This window comes from Tiliqua scincoides, chromosome 13, assembly GCF_035046505.1.
Source record: "Tiliqua scincoides isolate rTilSci1 chromosome 13, rTilSci1.hap2, whole genome shotgun sequence".
NCBI classification, from domain to species: domain Eukaryota; kingdom Metazoa; phylum Chordata; class Lepidosauria; order Squamata; family Scincidae; genus Tiliqua; species Tiliqua scincoides.
Genome location: NC_089833.1, coordinates 16,765,415 through 16,782,914, shown reverse-complemented (window position 1 = coordinate 16,782,914; position 17,500 = coordinate 16,765,415). Strand labels below are relative to the sequence as shown.

The following is a 17,500-nucleotide window of genomic DNA, read 5'->3' as shown; positions in this document are numbered from 1 at the left end:
GAACATCAATTTGCATCATGATGCTGTTGAGGCAAGATATGGTGGGTACTGAACCGATAGAAACCTGGAAGAGGGCAAATGCACTGGTGCAAAGGCCTTGAACCATTTAGACGCAGGCAGAGGGCGCAAAAAAGCAATGTCAAGTCTTTCTACATTCTGACAGGACCACTGAGACACACTCATAGCACAAACACTGACACACAGTTGCAAACATAAAACACTGAGTATTTGGGATGACTTACACATGCAGTATGCATCACCTGATGACCTGAATATGAATGAAGGTCACAGGCCTAATGCCACAGCCAGAATTTCCATATCACCTGATAATGCTTTGTGCACAAGCTGGATATTGGGGGCAAATCCACCTAAGTACGGCATCCAGTTTCAAAAAAATGATCCAACTAGATACCTCTGAGAAATCCACAAGAACGACATGAAGACCTTCCCTAGCTCTTGCCCAACTGCTTGCTACCCAATGACATGCTACAGATCAGTGACTGTCAACCTTTTTCATTTCATGGCACACTGACAAGGCACTACAATGATCAAGGCACACCATCAGTTTTGGGGTTTGTTTGTTTTTTTGGACAATTGACAAGGCACACTGCGCAGCCAGTAGAGTGGGGGCTCACATCTCCCAATGGCCCTACAAATAAATGACCCTCCCCCAAACTCCTGCAGCACACCCGTGGACCATTTGTGGCATACCAATGTGCCCCAGCACACTGGTTGAAAATTGATGCTATAGAGGACTGCAGTCTAGAATCACCAGGTGATGCACAATCATGGTTGAATTGGCACACATGAAACAGAGTATCAAATGCCCAATGTCCAGAAAGAGAGGATGAGGATGTTGTATGAGTCTGTACCACCACCACCACCACCACCACCACCACCACATCAGCCCTTCAGAGGCACCCGCAAGGGGGGCTGTCTGTTACACTTGAGAAAGCAAGCACACATTGCTGTCATGACTTAGGGAACACTTGATGGCGCTTGAAAAATATTGGCCATCCGTTGTGAAGTCTAACAAATTCCACTGTAATGCTGCTAAACTATAAATCACAACTACAAAAGCTTTTAGGAAGGAGACAGGAGGCAAGGAGAAAAATTAAACCAGCAGCACCATTTTTATAGGCCGAAATATTTCTAAAAGGATGCAAGCGTCAAGCCCCTTTGATGATCATTTGTTCCTCTAAGCAGCTGAAGTCTGAACTGAACGCTGCTGAAATTAATAAAAAAATTTCCCTGAAGTCTGAACCAAAGCACTTATGCGCTCATGGGATTACAACCATAAAATCATGAACAATCCTTTTGGAGTCAAGTCTGGGAAAAGAAGGCTTGATTTTGCCACCCAGTCTGGACCAACCACTCCCAGAGATTGCTGGACACCCATTCAGGTTGCAACAAGAGTTCCTATCTGCCCACTCATCTGTTTGTAGAGGACAAGGAGCAGCTGCCTCAAGGCTGTTGCCCAAAGGGTAAGACTTCCCAGGCCGCTATAAATGTGCATTCACAAACCTGGAGCTCACGTGTTTCTCTTGGGCCTGGCGGTCAATCTGATAGGCACACTCAGAACAAGTGCATTGGGTGGCTTTTCTGGAATTGGCATACTACTTCAGAACGCAAGTTGGTAAAGCAGAACTGCACGTTTGAGGATTTTTATTCAGCTCCCTGCATGCCAAAAATAATCACTTCAATGAGAAGAGTAAGTTACGATCTTTTTTCCTCTCCAGCTTTCCAAGGACTTTTTTAATGTGGGAAAACATTTAGCCAGGGGACCTCCACTTGAATTCCATTACGGCAGATGGACTAGTAACGGACGGACGGATTCACATGAACATATGTGCCAAACTAATTAATGTCTTCCTGTTTTTAAAAGATCCTTGCCTAAGGCCTCCTTCTTCCCCTAAGATCCCCAAAGTATGCCCTGGGGTGTCTGTCACAGCACATGGGATGTCCCCAATGGCCCCTCATACCACCTGTCCCAGGTACCACCACCTTGGATCACATGAGAGCTCATGAGATTTGGGTGCTGTCGTTTTGGATTGTGCAAGATTTTGCACAATCCAAGATGGTGCTGCCCAACTGAGTCAGGAAGAAGATGCTGCAGGGGGCACCATGCCCCACTACGTTTGGGAACCCCTGCCCAAGCTCAAATTTGACAAGTCCATGCTCAAATTCAGATGGTCATCTCTACAGATAATAATAATAATAACAACAACAACAACAACAACAACAACAACAACAACAACAACAACAACAACAACAACAACAACAACAACAACAACAGTATTTATATACTGCTTTTCAACAAAAAGTTCCCAAAGCGGTTTACAGAACAAAAAAATCAAATAACTAATGGCTCCCTGTCCCCAAAGGGCTCACAATCTAAAAATATGCAAAAGAACACCAGCAGGCAGCCACTAGAAAAGGCACTGCTGGGGGGATTTATAATCCTTGTTTCAAAGATAGCCAGACTCATTTCAAAGTCAGCCACACTATCTTGTTATGAATTCATTTTTCACTTACCCACCCCATAACAACTTTGTTCTTTTTGACATTGGATTCTTCAGCAATCCAGAAGGTTTTACATGTAGGGAGTTGCTATGGACATGGAACTAGCCAGTAGATCCAGCCAGGCAGGTGGTCCCAAACAGGCTGACCTGCCCTCCACCATCCCGTCCAAAACTTGACCAATAAGACTGGTTGCAACTAGTACAAGATTTATCAAAAGTGCTGACCACATACAGAGAAGATTACATAAGTAGCTGTCTTATACCAATTCAGATAATCTAGTCAACAGCTCTCTAGAGTTTCATGCAGGACACTGATTTTTTTTTTCCCCCTTAACACAATATCATATAACAGACTGCAGGGCCCTGAGATTTCAATACCAGTACTGACTGTTACAAAACAAAAACAAAATTGTAGGGCTCTAGGCTTGAATCTGTAGAATAAACTGTAGCTCATCTACAGTTTTCAGCTGATAAACCGATGGGTGCAATTTCAAGCAATGGAGTTTCAATTTCAAGATACGTTGGTTTATTTTCGATGCTATTTTAATCCTGTTGTGTTGAAATAAAAAGAGACAGAGAGAGAAAATTACAGATGGCTTTCCCTTCTAGTAATTTGTGGGAGCCCTTGTTTAATAAATGGAAAGCTTTTCATATTACCTTCATTATCCAATGCTGAAGTTTTAGTGATATGCAAACTGATTACATTTAATCAAACACATGTTTATTAGGCAGAAAACTATTTCATCAGTCGGCAGCCCTAGTAGACAAGACTGCTGCACCTTGCCCTCTAAGGGCCCAATCCTATCCAGTTTTCCAGTGCCGGTGCAGCTGTGCCAATGGAGCATACACTGCATCTTGTGGTGGGGCAGCAGTCACAGAGGTCTCCTTAAGGTATGGGAATATTTGTTCCCTTACCTTGGGGCTGCACTGCAGCTGCACCAGTGCTGGAAAATTAGATAGGATTGGGCCCTAAAACAGCACTGAAAATTTCCTCTTAAAAAGGATTTTCACAGCAGCTAATGAAAGATTTTTCTCTTGAATTTTTCATGCCTTGCTGTGCAGACAACAGTTTTTATAAAAAAGGATGGATCAAAAATCACAAGCAATTTGTCCTGCTTTGTCCATTAATGTAGCTAAAATTGGACTCTTTTTTCAGACTGGCTTTTTGCCATCATGTTGTTGAGCAGCTAATACATAAATACATAAAAGGTTTCCTAGCATTCTGTGCCAAGGAGAAATTGCTTTTCTGTTTAGTGGACAGGTCCTGGAGAGCTGGCCTTGTTGGATAAGCAGGTCGTTTTACAATGTGTGCTGTCACTTTCCCCTCTGATTCCCTTGCAAAATCGACATAGAAAAAGAGAGTATGTGAAGAGAAGGTTACTTCAGCAACAGAGCATATGTTCAATTCGTTAACCAGTCAGTTAATCTGTGGAACTCCTTGCCACAGCATGTGGTGATGGCACCTGGCCTAGATGACTTTAAAAGGGGATTGGACAAATTGATGAAGGAAAAGTCCTTCACAGGTTACAGGCCGTGATGGGTATGTGCAACCACCTGGTTTTAGAAATAGGCTACAGTGAGAATACCAGATGCAAGGGAGAAGCAACAGAAAGCAGGTCTCTTGTTGCCTTGGCTCCCTGAGGCATCTGGTGGGCCACTGTGAGATACAGGAAAAGGTGGACTAGACAGGCCCTGGGCCTGATCCAGCAGGGCTCTTATGTTCTTATTATCTTAGTGTAGGTAATACTGAGTGGGCCAGCATCTGATTCAGCAGGAAGCATCTTCATCTGTTCAACAGGAGGTACAGTATGGAATACTACAGCTCAATAGCAGCTGGCATGGAGAAATTCTGAGGGTCAGTCCCTGTTATCTCAACTTCAGCAAATGGCCTTTAATCTTTTCAGAACTGGAACACACTGTCATTGCCAACCTTCAAGTCATCTTCTCTCTCTCTCTAGAGTGGCTTAAACCAGGAACCTCTTCAGGGAGTCTCCTCAACCTTCCCAACAACAACACCCACACCCTGGCCCTTCTGCAAAACATTCTTGAGAAAGGATATCTTATGGGGGCAAATGCCTGACTGGGTGTGGTCAGCTGTCTCAGCCTGCATGTGGTCAGCTGCCTCTAACTCTCTGCTCTGTCAATGTCTACAGCAAGGGTTCCTAAAGTGCGCATCATAAAACCTTAAGGTGTTGTGGCACACCCATGGGGTGCTGCAGGATGTCCCCAGTAGCCCCTCCTATCTGTTCTCCCAGGCACTATCATCTTGGATCTCAAAAAATCAAGACAGATTCAAGAAGGGGGCACACAAATCTTGTGAGATTTGGGTGCCACCTTCCTAGATCTCACTAAATCTCATGAGATCTGGGCACCACTGTCTTGGATCTCATGAGATCTCACAAGGTTTGGGCAAGATCCAAGATGGTTGAGAGCCAAGATAGCGGCCACCACCTGAGCCAGGAAGAAGAGGCTGCAGGGGGAACTGTGACCCTGGTATGTTTGGGAACCACTGCTCTACAGCCTATCCTGACCTTAGCCAAGGCATGACATCTACTCCCGAATGCAGGTAGGGAATCTCTGGATTGCAACCTTGCCGCTTTACTAGCATAACACAGTGAGCCAGCCAAAAGACGAACAGGTGCTAAGGAAGCTTAAGCATGTAGGTAAAAATTGAGCAGACACCTGCATACTCTCAGAACAATGTCGCTCTCCTACCTATTAAACAGACACACTTGGGGGTCAGGCATGGTGCAAATCCTTCTAAAACAGGTGAGTCTGCCAGCACAGATGACATTGGACAGAAACAAACTCCAAGGCCCTAGTGTCCCAGATATAATTTTCCGGTTATTAAATTTTCATTGACTTCTTCTGCCTTCCAGGAATTCAATCTAACACGCAACAGAGTCCATCAAATCTCCCACAAATACTCCAAGACAAGCCTTGGGAAACAGCAATCTGTTTTGTCTGATCGTCTTTCTGGGTCGACATTTAAAAATGAGGATTGATGATTTTTGTCCACCCCTCCCAAAAAAAAGAAAGAAATGGAGTTACTCTGAGCATGCACAAAATGCTCCTGTGTCATTGCTCTGGAAACTCTGATTGACTGAATAACATAAATTAACTTCACATTAAAAGGTTAATGAAGAGGTGCTTGGGTTTGTTTTTTTTTTAAAAAAGATACAAGGGCAAAAATAAAACTGCATGCAGTCTGCTCTATTTCTATCTGCTAGGAAGTAGTAGCTATTTTTAAAGTTGATTTTAAGGGCAGATTCAGGCAAGCATTTTACAACTGCCCCCCCCCAGGGGGAGTACACTCTCTTGTTTTTCATGACCAAACTAAGTCCAGTTTGCAGCCATCATTGAAAGAGCATATGCATTCATGCACAGCACAGAAGCCATGTCACTGCTCAGGGATACATCTTCCTGTCTCCAGCACTCCCCCTTCATCCTCACCCTTTCACCACTTCACACTGACACACTCCTCCCTCTCTCTTGCCCCTGCCTTCTTCAATTATGTCATCATCCAACCTCTGAGGTCACAGTGGACCTTCACAGGTGTTTCAGGCTCTCTGACTGCTACGGGCTTAACTACTCTGATGACACAGAAGGTAGAGTGGTGGAAAGCAGCTTAGAATCAGGAAATGGTGTATGCGAGTCAAATCCAGCTCCAAATATTAACTCCACACTATGGAATTTCACATGGTACAAAAAGGCTGAGAGGTTTCAGACTCTCTCTATGGAAAACCAGTTTCCACAGCAGATGACACCGGCTGCTTTCAGTATGTGATGAACACGAGAACCAAATCTAACACCAGCTAGATGCCAACAGGACAACAAGAGGGACCAGCACCAACCAACACCCACAGAAGAACCAAACACTGTCCTCAAATAGCAAATCACAGAGGAAAGGCTCGTTGCTTAACAACTTATCCAAGTTATACAGCTGTAAAGCATGCATAACTAGATATGGAAAAGTCTTGTTTACAATGCACAGCACAATCCTATGCATGTCTACTCAAAAGCAATTCCTCTTACGCTCAATGGGGGTTACTCACAGGAAAGTGCAATAGGATTGCAGCCCAAGTAGGGGTGTTTATGAAAGCCTAGGAAGAAAAAAGGAGCAGGGGACAGATTCCAGGGCTGGTGGATGTCACAGATGTCCACCCACTCCACCATCATTTTTCAGATGCTGAGGATGAAGATGGTAAGACAGGCAGCAAATGCTGAGTAACAAATACCTTCCTACTATCACTAGTAGTTTGTCTACAACAAGGTATTAGTGACTGAAATCATTTAGTTGAGTACCCAGTGCGAACAGCGTCCCAACTTAATTGTCTTTTCTGAGGGCATCTGAGTTGAAACACCACTGGAACTCCACCCAACCCAACAATCACACTTATGCAAGTTCCAGAACACAAGATCATTAATTACTCTGTGGATGTACTATGACCTACTCCATGGCACTCGGTCCTCACAGAAACCACATTACAAGCACGTAATGACTGAACTCAGTCTTATTATTGCTTTAAATTGTGAGTAATAGCACAAGCCAACGCTCAGCACGACAGCTGTTCGTTGCCTCGGATCACACTGGCTTTAAGTTTCAAAGTGAGACAACGGGACTTGTTCATGCATGCACACGCATCACTCATTGCTTTGCATGTGTGAATGAGCCAGCACAGAGGGCGGAACATCCATGTCACCCAATGCCAACTCCCACACAAAAATTCGATTTTGCGTTCAAGTCACGCACCTGGCCCATCAACTGCTGAACTGAGGGATGTGTATATCTTTGCAAAGACGATCCCACATCTTAAGGACAGCCAAACTAAAGTGTTTTCAGGCCAAGGTGACAGGAAGTTCAGTATCATTCATAAATCACCTCAAAATCCTCACACTGGCTCCTGAACATGCGCCATGGAAATGTCAAATAGTTGAGGCCAACCGTGCAATTTTTCAAGATCAAATAGGGTGAACTCACAATAACAACACAATCCATGTGCCGTATTTAAACTGCAAGATCACAGAGGGAGACATGATGAGTGGATGCCCCATAATGGACGCACATGGAAAGGAACACATGACTTCATGCACCTGTGGGAGCAGATGAACGCTTATGCTGAATCAAAATGGTCAAACTCTGGCATAGGGTTTGACCCGTGTTCATAGGGATGAACACGGCAACCTCTCTAGAAGTAATAAGACACTCATCAAAACATCCAAGACAAAAACTTCTTTGGACATGATGCATTTGAAAAATGCCACTGCCATGTGAGGTCAACAAACACAACCCATGCAGAGCACAGTGACAGTGCTTTTCAAAGGTCTTTGGTGGGGAGGCTCTGCCTCACCTGCCGCCTCAAATAGCAGCGGCAGATGCATCCTTGTGCATTCAGTTGGTGCAAATACTAGTTGAGGTCCAATCCTCTTAGTCTAGAGTTATTCATCCAAAGTCTTTAGGATGGGGCAAGCTAGACATTAAAATATATATTTGCTGCTGAATTCCAAACAGCTTCATCCCATTGTGGAGAAAGAGTTTAAGTTCCTGAGGTAAAAGTTAACACAAACCTCAGTAAAAAACATACACAAGAATGCTATGTGTGGGGAACAATAATAAGGGAAATAAATATTTAGGTTCCCAAGTTAAATGTTTCACATATTTTACTTAAACATGTAAGCAAATGTGTTATTTGTGGAAAAAGATGTGTAAGGGACAGAAATGTTTGGGTTCCTGAGGTAAAAGTTTCAGAAATCTCAGTGAAACACAAACCCAAGGATGTTATGGTGTGGGGAAGAATGGCAGGGAAGAGAAAGTTAGGTTCCTGAGGTAAAAGCCTTCATAAAACTTAATAAAACATGTCAACAAAGGTGCTGTGTGGGGATGTTTAGTGACAGAAATATTTAGGTTCCTGAGAAAATGGGGAGCAGAAGGAATTAAACTAGGATAGCAATTCCCAAACTTTTTAAAATGACACTCTATCAAGACCCACCTAGGTTTAAGAGTCTTTAAGAAGATGAAAAAAACTACAAAAAAATTATTTACTTACAAGTAATAATAACCCCAAAAAAGATGCTCAAACGTTTATCTCCCTATATTTACACCTGCTTGCAAACTGCAGGAGCTGAGCTCTTTGCAGGGCAATTAGCAGCTCAATGATTTTTGAACAGCCTCAGGGCTTGAGGCAATTAGTTAACCAAACTCATTTCATACAGAGGGCCAAAGTTAGCATTCATGTTGCCTGCTGAGGGCCAGAAATGACATAATTAAGCATAAATGACATCATTAAGCAGAAAGTGACATCATTAGGCAGATGATGGCCAGAAATAAGCAAAGAAGCTCACATAGAAGCTCATTAGCTGCAAATGACATCAGATAAAATGTGGAAATCTTGTTCATAATTTCAAGATATGAGAGAGCCCAATTACAATAGGGAACAGAGAAATTGCTTCTGGGGGCCGCATTTGGCCCGCATGCTTTATGTTTGGCATCCCTGAATTAACCAATCTTTCCATCAGCTGTATTTTCAGTGGAAGCTCTGCTCAGCTGCTATGGGACCCACAAAAATTGGGTCCCGACCCACCAGTGGGTCCCGACCCACAGTTCGGGGACCACTGAGCTAGGTTTATAAATGCAATGCAAACTTTGCACCAGTGGAACATCTTGCAAGACGTATTCAGGTCTTATCAGGTCTTACGTATTCAGACGTATCAAAGGTATTCAGCACTTTGGAAACCAAGGCCAGTGGTTGGTTCAAAGGGACGTGTGGTTTGCACAAGGACTGTTCACACATTAAACTGCACCCAGGTGCATCTGTACACACCTGGGCACAATCACTGCTTGTCAGGATTTGGATGCAGCATTCTCATGTTCTGTTCAATGCAGGTACAATCTGTGTACAGGACACATGGATTGAAGATCCTGAAAAATGAACCCAGGTACAGTCATTCACACAGAAATGTATCCCGAGGTGCAGGCATAACATGTGAACAGCTCTGGTGCTGAAGTCTGGTTCTGGGGTGCACTCAAAACCTTATCCGACTCCAATAAGAGTTCTTATCCCCTTCAAAAGCATAAAGAACAAGTTGGCATTTTTTTTGGGGGGGGGGGAATAGCTGAACACAGATCAACACAACGTTGAATGCGACTGTGTGTGTTAGTTGAAGACGACAACAGATGATCTGGAGGTGTGGTTTCTAATTTTACGAGAATGCATTATCAATCAAACCCCCACCAAAATGTGGAGTCAAAAATCTGTTCGAAAGCATGAGAGAAATTAATTCCCTGTGACTCGACAAATTGTGGGATGGAAAAACCTAGTGCTGTTTGTGCGTTTAATTAAGAAGGAAAGCAGATTGTCTCTTCTGAATAACATACATGAAACCTGTATATGGGACAATCCTCAGGAGAGCTGAGGATTGAAATGTCACCAACAAACCCTTACCGAGAAAGAGTCACGCATGCTCACACATAAGAGTACCACCAAATAAATGAATGAGACTCTGGGCAGGTGTGTGGTAGGATGAGAGATTACACGGAGAAGAAAATGCAAGTTTCCGTCAGCCCAAGGTCATTCTGAGCATGTGAACTGGGTGTCGTCAAAGGAGAACATTTTTCCTGGCCAAGGGAATGCAGTGTGATGTGGCTGCTTCATGCACTGAAAATCCCACATTCAATCCCGGCACCATCATGGCACCACCGCCATGTTTGACTCCACAACTTGAATGGAACAAAACCTCTCTGAGAGTTTATATTCCCTTTTCTTCCTCTCCCCCTACAATCAATTATTCCATTGAAAGAGACAGGAAGTGAAAGAATTGCACAGCTCATTCCAAGGACAGTGTTGGATTTGTGTTCCTCATATCCCCCCCCCCCACACACACACACACCACTCCCAGTGCCACTTGGCCAACCACTCTGGAAACTGAAGGGATGTTCCAGCCATTGTGATAAGGCATGAAGGTCATTCGTTCAAGGAAAAATGTCAAAAATTCCTCTGAACATGCCCACATCTTTGGACATACCAAAGATCGCTCTTTGGATCCCAGCCATAAACCACAGAAATGAATGAATGGGCAGAATCAACCAGGCTGCTCAGGAAGGCGCCATCATTCAAGGCCTACTCAAGGATCCCTAGTTGCATCTTGCAAGCTATGAATTATGATGAGTGATTTATAAGCATTCCTGCCACATCTCTGATGCGCACAAATAAATCCAGACCAAGGAATGTCTCATGCCCTGCACAGACATATGGGCCCTACCTAGAGTTCCTCTGCTGTGGGAACCTACATCAAACGCCAGTTCCTGCCCAGACAGGAAGCTCGATTGTGTCACAACGTGGCCCTATGACTGTGCGCATGACAGAATGTCTATGCCGTGAATGGCAGCTCCTCAGGGAGAGATCAACAACCTGTGTATGTGAATCCACACCATACACTGGCCTGAGTGCGGCTTTGTGTCCGAAATATCTGGGATAGGATTGGCCACCCTGGCCAAAAGAAGAAGAAAAATATACTACCCCTCGCTTCTAGAATTTCACTTTTCCACCAGCAAATTGGGGGAACTGCCAAAAAGGAACTCAACGTATAGATGCTGGAAAAACAAAATGGAGTCAGCCCAAGTTCATCACCCATTATTGTGGCTTGTGGCAACTCCAGGCTGCAACAAGTGACAAACACCGATCTGCGCACAGGCTATGTTCTGACCAAGACATTATGGAAAATAAATTCCAGCAATTAGTAGCTATATTGATATATTCAGATATATTGCCACTGATGCTGGAGGCTCCACAGACCCGCTGCAGCTGATCACCACTGACAGACTTAACTCCTGCACATTGGTCTAACCCCCTTTTCAGGGAATTCCATAAGCGAACAAAGCAATGGGTGAGGATGTGTCTCCTTTTGCCTGCCTTGAATCTGCTGTCCATCATTTTCATCATACAACTCTGAGTTACTACATTGTAAGAGAAGGAGAGGAGGAATCTACTTTCTCCACATTGCATGCAGAATTTTAAATACTACATACTTCTCTTCTGCACAGCTATCCTTTATCTCCCTATATTTAAAAAGCCCCAAATGCTATAGATGTTCCTGGCAGAGATGGCGCTCCAAGCCCTTGTTCATTTCAGCCACGCTTTGCTGCACCTTTTCTAGCACCACTGAAAAGAAGCTTGCACAAGAAAACCACCCCTCGGGCTGCCAAACTGCAGCCACTTACACTAGAGCAGCCCTCCTCAAATCAAAGGAGTCCACTCATTTCTGAGGTCCACTTTGCACAGCTCATGCTAAGCTCCCAATAAGGCCCCTGTCATTCTTCTTCTGGAAAGGGCAAAAAAACTACGCAGTCTTTGTTTAAATGAAGCAGCTTTGCAATCCATAACTCAAGCAACTTACTAGATTCTTGGCTCAGGCTGAGCAGAGAGAGCATTGCCTTGCCTTGCCTTTTATTTTCAAAAAGTCCCTTTTTTGCTTGCTTGTTTCAAATTTTTTGCAAATCAAACAAAGCAATTCTCTCCTCTAGCACAGTCCACTGTGCAGGCAACAGTTTGGATTTGAGGCTGACAACCGAGAGAGATCTAATTAGAAATATTAGTAAATTGCATGTTTGCCTTCCAAAACATTTGTGGGTCTAAGGATGCAGAAAATAACCTTAGGCTATTCCCCCCCCCTTTTAACATGTGAATGCCAATTGTCTGCAAGTTCAATGGGAAAGCTTTCTGGTTAAAGTCAGAAGGCAGGAGTTTATTTTGCCTTTCACTTCAAAAAGCCACCATCTTGTAGAGACATGACTTCATTCATAAACACTGCTTGGAATATTTTTATAAATGACCCTGAGGCAGCGGATCTTAAAAGATAACAACGGCACAGTGGCATAAATTATAGGCAATGCAGTGGGGGGGATTTTCCCTTGCAAGAGACATTCTCCTGCAAAAAAAAACATGAAAACTCACCGAAATAAGAAGATACAAAACTGCATGTCTCAGGTTAAGGGATTACTGACACTGCAGTGTTTTGTTTTATGAAAGACAACTGAGCTATGAAATACCTGGAAGAACAGACTGGCTGGAAACCATACATGCACAGACATACCAAGAAGCAGCCCAGTTAGAACCACCAACACCAGCTCCCATCAGCTTTTCAAGGTGGCATTTCACATGCAATGCATGTCAAGGCATGACTGCATGTGTGAATCGGATCATCACAGACCTAACGCAACATCTTTCAGATCTGCACAAATACGTTTTCCCCGCCTCTCCCCAAGTCAGTTCACACATTCAGCTTTTAGGCACATAGTAACAGAGCACTGGAATATCTAGCAATACTATAAGAATGTGTGAACAAGCCTTATGGCTGCCCAGTGAAAACCAGGGAAAGTGTTTTGACCTGTGGATGGGTTTAAAGACTTTGGGGTCCAATTCTGAATTCACCAGTGGCAGAGTGGATGACCTTGAGTGCCAGCCTTGGCTTCCCACCAATGATATGAAATTTCAGCAGCACGGCCAAAATAGTTGTAAACATAAACACACTGAAAGCACAGAGCATATTTTCCACATCTTAAAGCAATGCATAAACACTACCAGGCCTGCCAAGCCAACATTTCAAAAGTGAAGGCACATCTGATCCAACCAGGTGTGAAGAACCATTAACCATAACGGCTTATAGCAAAATAGAACCTCCAGCTCCGAGGGCAGTTTACCACTGGACACCAATCACTAGGAACGGGAGACAGCTACTACTTGATTTCTTCTGGTTGGCCATCTGGTGAAAAGCAGGCTGCTGGGTTAAACAGGCCTTCAGCCTGCTCTTTGGAGATGCTTAAAAATACAACATTACTTGGGCTGGGAGCTGTGCAAGTGACTCCCTGTTCAGAGGCCAGAATGTTTTCTTGCAGCTCTGCAAATACCTGACTCAGCCTGTGCCCTGGAGGGTGACATTTGGGCTACATCTCCCTGCCCAAAGTAGGAGTGAACAGAGAAAGAAATGAAGCTCTCAGGAAAATATCAGCCCCCAGGAAACTGACAGGGTGGCTTTCAGCTGCCGCTGCTCCTTTCAAGCACTCCCTGCAGCAATGCATTTTTCTTTTAGAGATATGCCATTTTTTTTTGTTCCCAAGTAGAAAGAGAAGGGAATAATTTACCTACGGAGTCAATCTCCAGGAGCCGCTGCAAGTCACGGATGCTGTGGATTTCACTGTGAGCCAGCCTCTCGATCACCTCTTGCGGGATCTCAGCTTCCTTTAAAAAATTAAAATGAAAATCAACTAAGGAGACCGCACCAGCCAATCACTCTCTTTCCTCTCCCAAATCACCTCTTGGAACAGAGTCTGCCTGGATGGCTGATGGAGCTCTCTGGGAGCCTCCCCGCAAATGCCTGAGCCTGGATCCGCGCCCACCTCCCAGCTAAACAAACCAGGAAGCAAGTGATTTAAAAAAAAATAGTAATACTGTAATATATTCTTGCATCCAACATGACAAAGAGCACAGATTCTCGTACAGTCTGCAGGCTTCATATCTAGCAGGTGCCTACATAGGACTATTTACAATTCCAGATCAGTTTCAAAGCTCAGCCTGCCCCCTTCTTAATGTAGGGAGGAACCCCAAGAGAGTGGATCAGATCTCTCTCTCTCTCTCTCTCTCTCTCTCTCTCTCTCTCTCTCTCTCTCTCCATGTGTGTCCATCCATCCATCTAGCCACACACACACTCCCAGCAAATCTTCCTTCCTCAGTTTCTGATATTTTTTGTGTACCTTCTTGGGAGCCCAGAAAGAAAGGGAGGTCAATCTATGGTCAAGCCCCAATCCGATGCCCTTCTACTTGGGTGTAAATGCCGCTGAAACTCTGTTATGTGTTACAGGATGGTGCTGTACAGACACAATCCCTGGGTACGCTTCCTTGGGAGCAAGCACACTGAAGCGCATGGGGCTGACTTCTGAGTAAATTCAGACTGAAGGGCAAGCTGAGATGAGTCAAGCTGAAATGCGCCAGGGTCTGCCAGCCCTCCAGGGAGAATCTCCAAGGCTGCAAGCAGCTTACTGGAGAGTAAGCCCTATTGAACTTGGTGGGACGTACTTCTGAGTAAACCTACACAGAACCAGGCTGTGCCAGATCTCTCCTTAGGGCTGCCTTTTGTCTTCCTCCTGTGTGTTTTTTCAGTGACACACAGTTTTGGTGCGAGGGAGGCTTATCCATGCAAATCTTCCCAATGGCAGTCAGCTTACAAGGTAATAAAGTTTTAGCTTCACAATAGTTTATGGTGCCAGCTCAGTACTTATCTTCTCCACCCCCTCCTCCTCCTCCTCCTCCTCCCCCCACCACAACATATTCACACACACAGACACAAACACCAAAAAAAAAAAAATCTGTCTGGGTGGAATAAGGGAGAGGGAGAAATCATATACCCAGAACTAATAGGATCCCACAGGTTTCCCACATCGGGAAAAGAGCAGAGTTTGCCTTGAGCTTTCCAATGGACAAAATGCTGTGATTTCAGGCCACAGCGCTCAAGTTCATCTCTAAAAATTAATAATAGTAATTATTATTAATAATAATAATATATCCTTCCTACCGGCCACTGAATTCTCCCACGCCTTTCTGCAACCTGTGACAATCCCCCAGTCCACTCCCTTGGACACACCTGGACCTGCAACCTTGGATGGGGGCAACCACTGACTTCGGAGTGAGGCCCCAGTGGGTCTTACTCCCCTGTAAACCTGCCTTGCTGCACGTGGGGAAGCTGCTGGACTGTTTTTTCCTCTCTTTTGACCTTATAAAGTGAATCTCCCGCTGGAGAGGAGGCAGCGGAGGGCGGGCGGGCGCGCAGGGCATCTGCTCCCTCCGGAATCCGCTGCGGATCCGACCTCAGTGAGCCCCGCCGAATCGCTCCCTGATCCTATTTCTGCAGTCCCAGGCTCGGTGGTACTCATGACCAGGAGGAGGAAAGCGCTCGATCAGATGCCTCCCCACCCTTTGCCAAGCGGCAGCCACGCCGTCCAGCCAGTGCCGTCCAGTGCAAATCTAGATGGGCGGGTGGCCTTACCAGTGCATTCAGACGGACACGCGTGTCGCGCAAAAGGGACAGGCGAGACAGTCAGGAAAAGCGTGCACAAGGCTCAGCCGGGCACCATTCACACCAGTGGATCGTTTTTTCCCTTATTCCTCCCCCTACATACACCCTTGGCAACATTTTGGAGGCCCACCCCCAAACCTCTTCACTCCAAGCAGCATCTTGCAGGCTCACCCCCAAATTTCTCCCTTCCAGGCAACATTTTTCAGACTCACCCCCAAATCTCTCCCCTCCAGGCAACACTTTGCAGGCTGATCTCTGCCCTCCTCGCCCCTCAATCTCTCCCCTACATGTTTGGAGCCCCCCCCCCGCCGTTTCCAGACCATTTTAGGGGACCCTAGAGAGAGATTTGGGGACGCGAGGCGTCAGGAAAAGAGTTCCTCCTTGCAAAAGAGGGAAGGCGAGGACCCAGTGGTCATGCAAAGGTGCAAGGCTGCCAAAGTTGCAGCGGGGGGGGGGACGCCAAGCAAGAAGGCCCCCCATGGAAGCCTGCATACCCCAATGGCCCCCTGACCTCTGCAAGCAAGCCCCCAGGGAGGCATGCACACACCCAGGAGCGCCCCACTGCCCCCCAGGGCAGCCTGCACACCCCAGTGCCCCCCACCTCTGCAAGCAAGCAAGCAAGCCCCCCAGGGAGGCATGCACTCCGCAGTGGCCCCCTTACCTCTGCCAGCACGAGGACCAGGTAGCAGCAGGCGGCCAGGAGAAGAGCCACGCAGGTCCTCATCGCGCCCTCCCGCTGCCCTGGCTCCGGGGATCAGGCAGCTGGGCGGCGGCGAGGACGAGGAGGAGAAGGAGCCCCAGCCCGGCTCCCTTGGCTGGGGGAAGAGCAACCATCCCTCAGGGGGGCGCCGCCGCGGGGGGGCTGCTTCTGCTCGCCGGGGTGCCCCCCGCTCGGTGCCGGAGTCCTCCCGGGGGAGAGCCGCAGGGTCCTGGGGGGTGCGGGCTGCGACCAGAGCTGCTCCTCCTGCGGGGCTCCCAGACTAGCCCAGCCGGTACTTCTGCATATTTGCTCAGAGAGCGGCCAAGTGCGAGCCCCGCGCCAGGCGAGCAGCCGAAACGCCCATCACCTGCCTGGGGAGGGAGAGGCGGGCGGGCAGAGCTCGCCCCCTTCCAGGCGCGCGGGGGAGGTGCCCGGCCCTCCTCCCTCGCCCACACCCACCCAGAAATGTCAGAGCGGTGGGCACTCGCGGGGAGCCTCTTCCTTGCAGAGGCGCCCCCTCCCCGCGTCCACACACGCCCCTTGGCTCGCCTCCCGCTAAGCCAGCCACATGGCTCCTCTCGGCAACCCCCCCTCGCAAGAAGGACCAAAAAAGAGGGTGCCCAGGGGCAAGGCTGGCAGAAGGAGGGAGCGAGGCGCAGCCTGGGGCAGGGCTGGGTGCGATCCTATGCAAAAGAGGGGAGGGCTCCGGCGGAGGATCGGGGAGGTCGATGCCAACTCTTTCTGGGGAAGGGTCGCGCCTGGAGGGCGGCGCGGGTCCCCTCCCTGCCTGCCCAGGCGCCGCCTCGCACTATTCCGCCCTGGTCTCCTCCACAGCAGGCGGGCGTGCGGGCTCCGCAAAGCTGCGCTGCCAACAGCCCAGCTGGCGAGGGCTGCGCCAGAGCCGCGCACGCCCCACGCCCAGAGAGATCGGGGGGGGGGAGAAGAGAAGCAGCTGCCAGCCCCAGGCTGCGAGCGTGATCTGTGGGGAAGTCTCCCGCTGCTGCTGCTGCTGCTGCTCCGCCGCCGCCTCTCGTCCCCTCGCCTCTCTGCGGCACTGGCGAGGGAGGGATCACCAGCCGGAGCCCGGCTTCTGCGCAGATCCCCGGCGTCGCTCCAGGAATCCACCTGGCACCTGGCTGGGAGGCGGAGGGCAGCGCCAGCATCAGCACCTCCTCCCGGCTCGCAGGAGGGCTTCCTCTTACTTGCAGGAGTA

At 47.2% G+C, this 17,500-nt stretch overlaps 1 protein-coding gene across 2 annotated transcripts in view; it reads right to left on the bottom strand.

The window, feature by feature from the left end:
* PDGFA (platelet derived growth factor subunit A) overlaps positions 1-16,837 on the bottom strand; it is a 54,607-nt gene extending 37,770 nt beyond the window's left edge. For both annotated transcript variants that reach the window (XM_066640722.1, XM_066640721.1), the window contains exons 1-2: positions 16,249-16,837; positions 13,660-13,756 (exon numbers count right to left, since the gene is read on the bottom strand). In XM_066640722.1, the coding sequence (XP_066496819.1) occupies positions 13,660-13,756; positions 16,249-16,311 (160 nt within the window). In that variant the 5' untranslated portion in view covers positions 16,312-16,837. The remainder of the gene's footprint in view (positions 1-13,659; positions 13,757-16,248) is intronic.
* Positions 16,838-17,500: the final 663 nt, after the last annotated feature.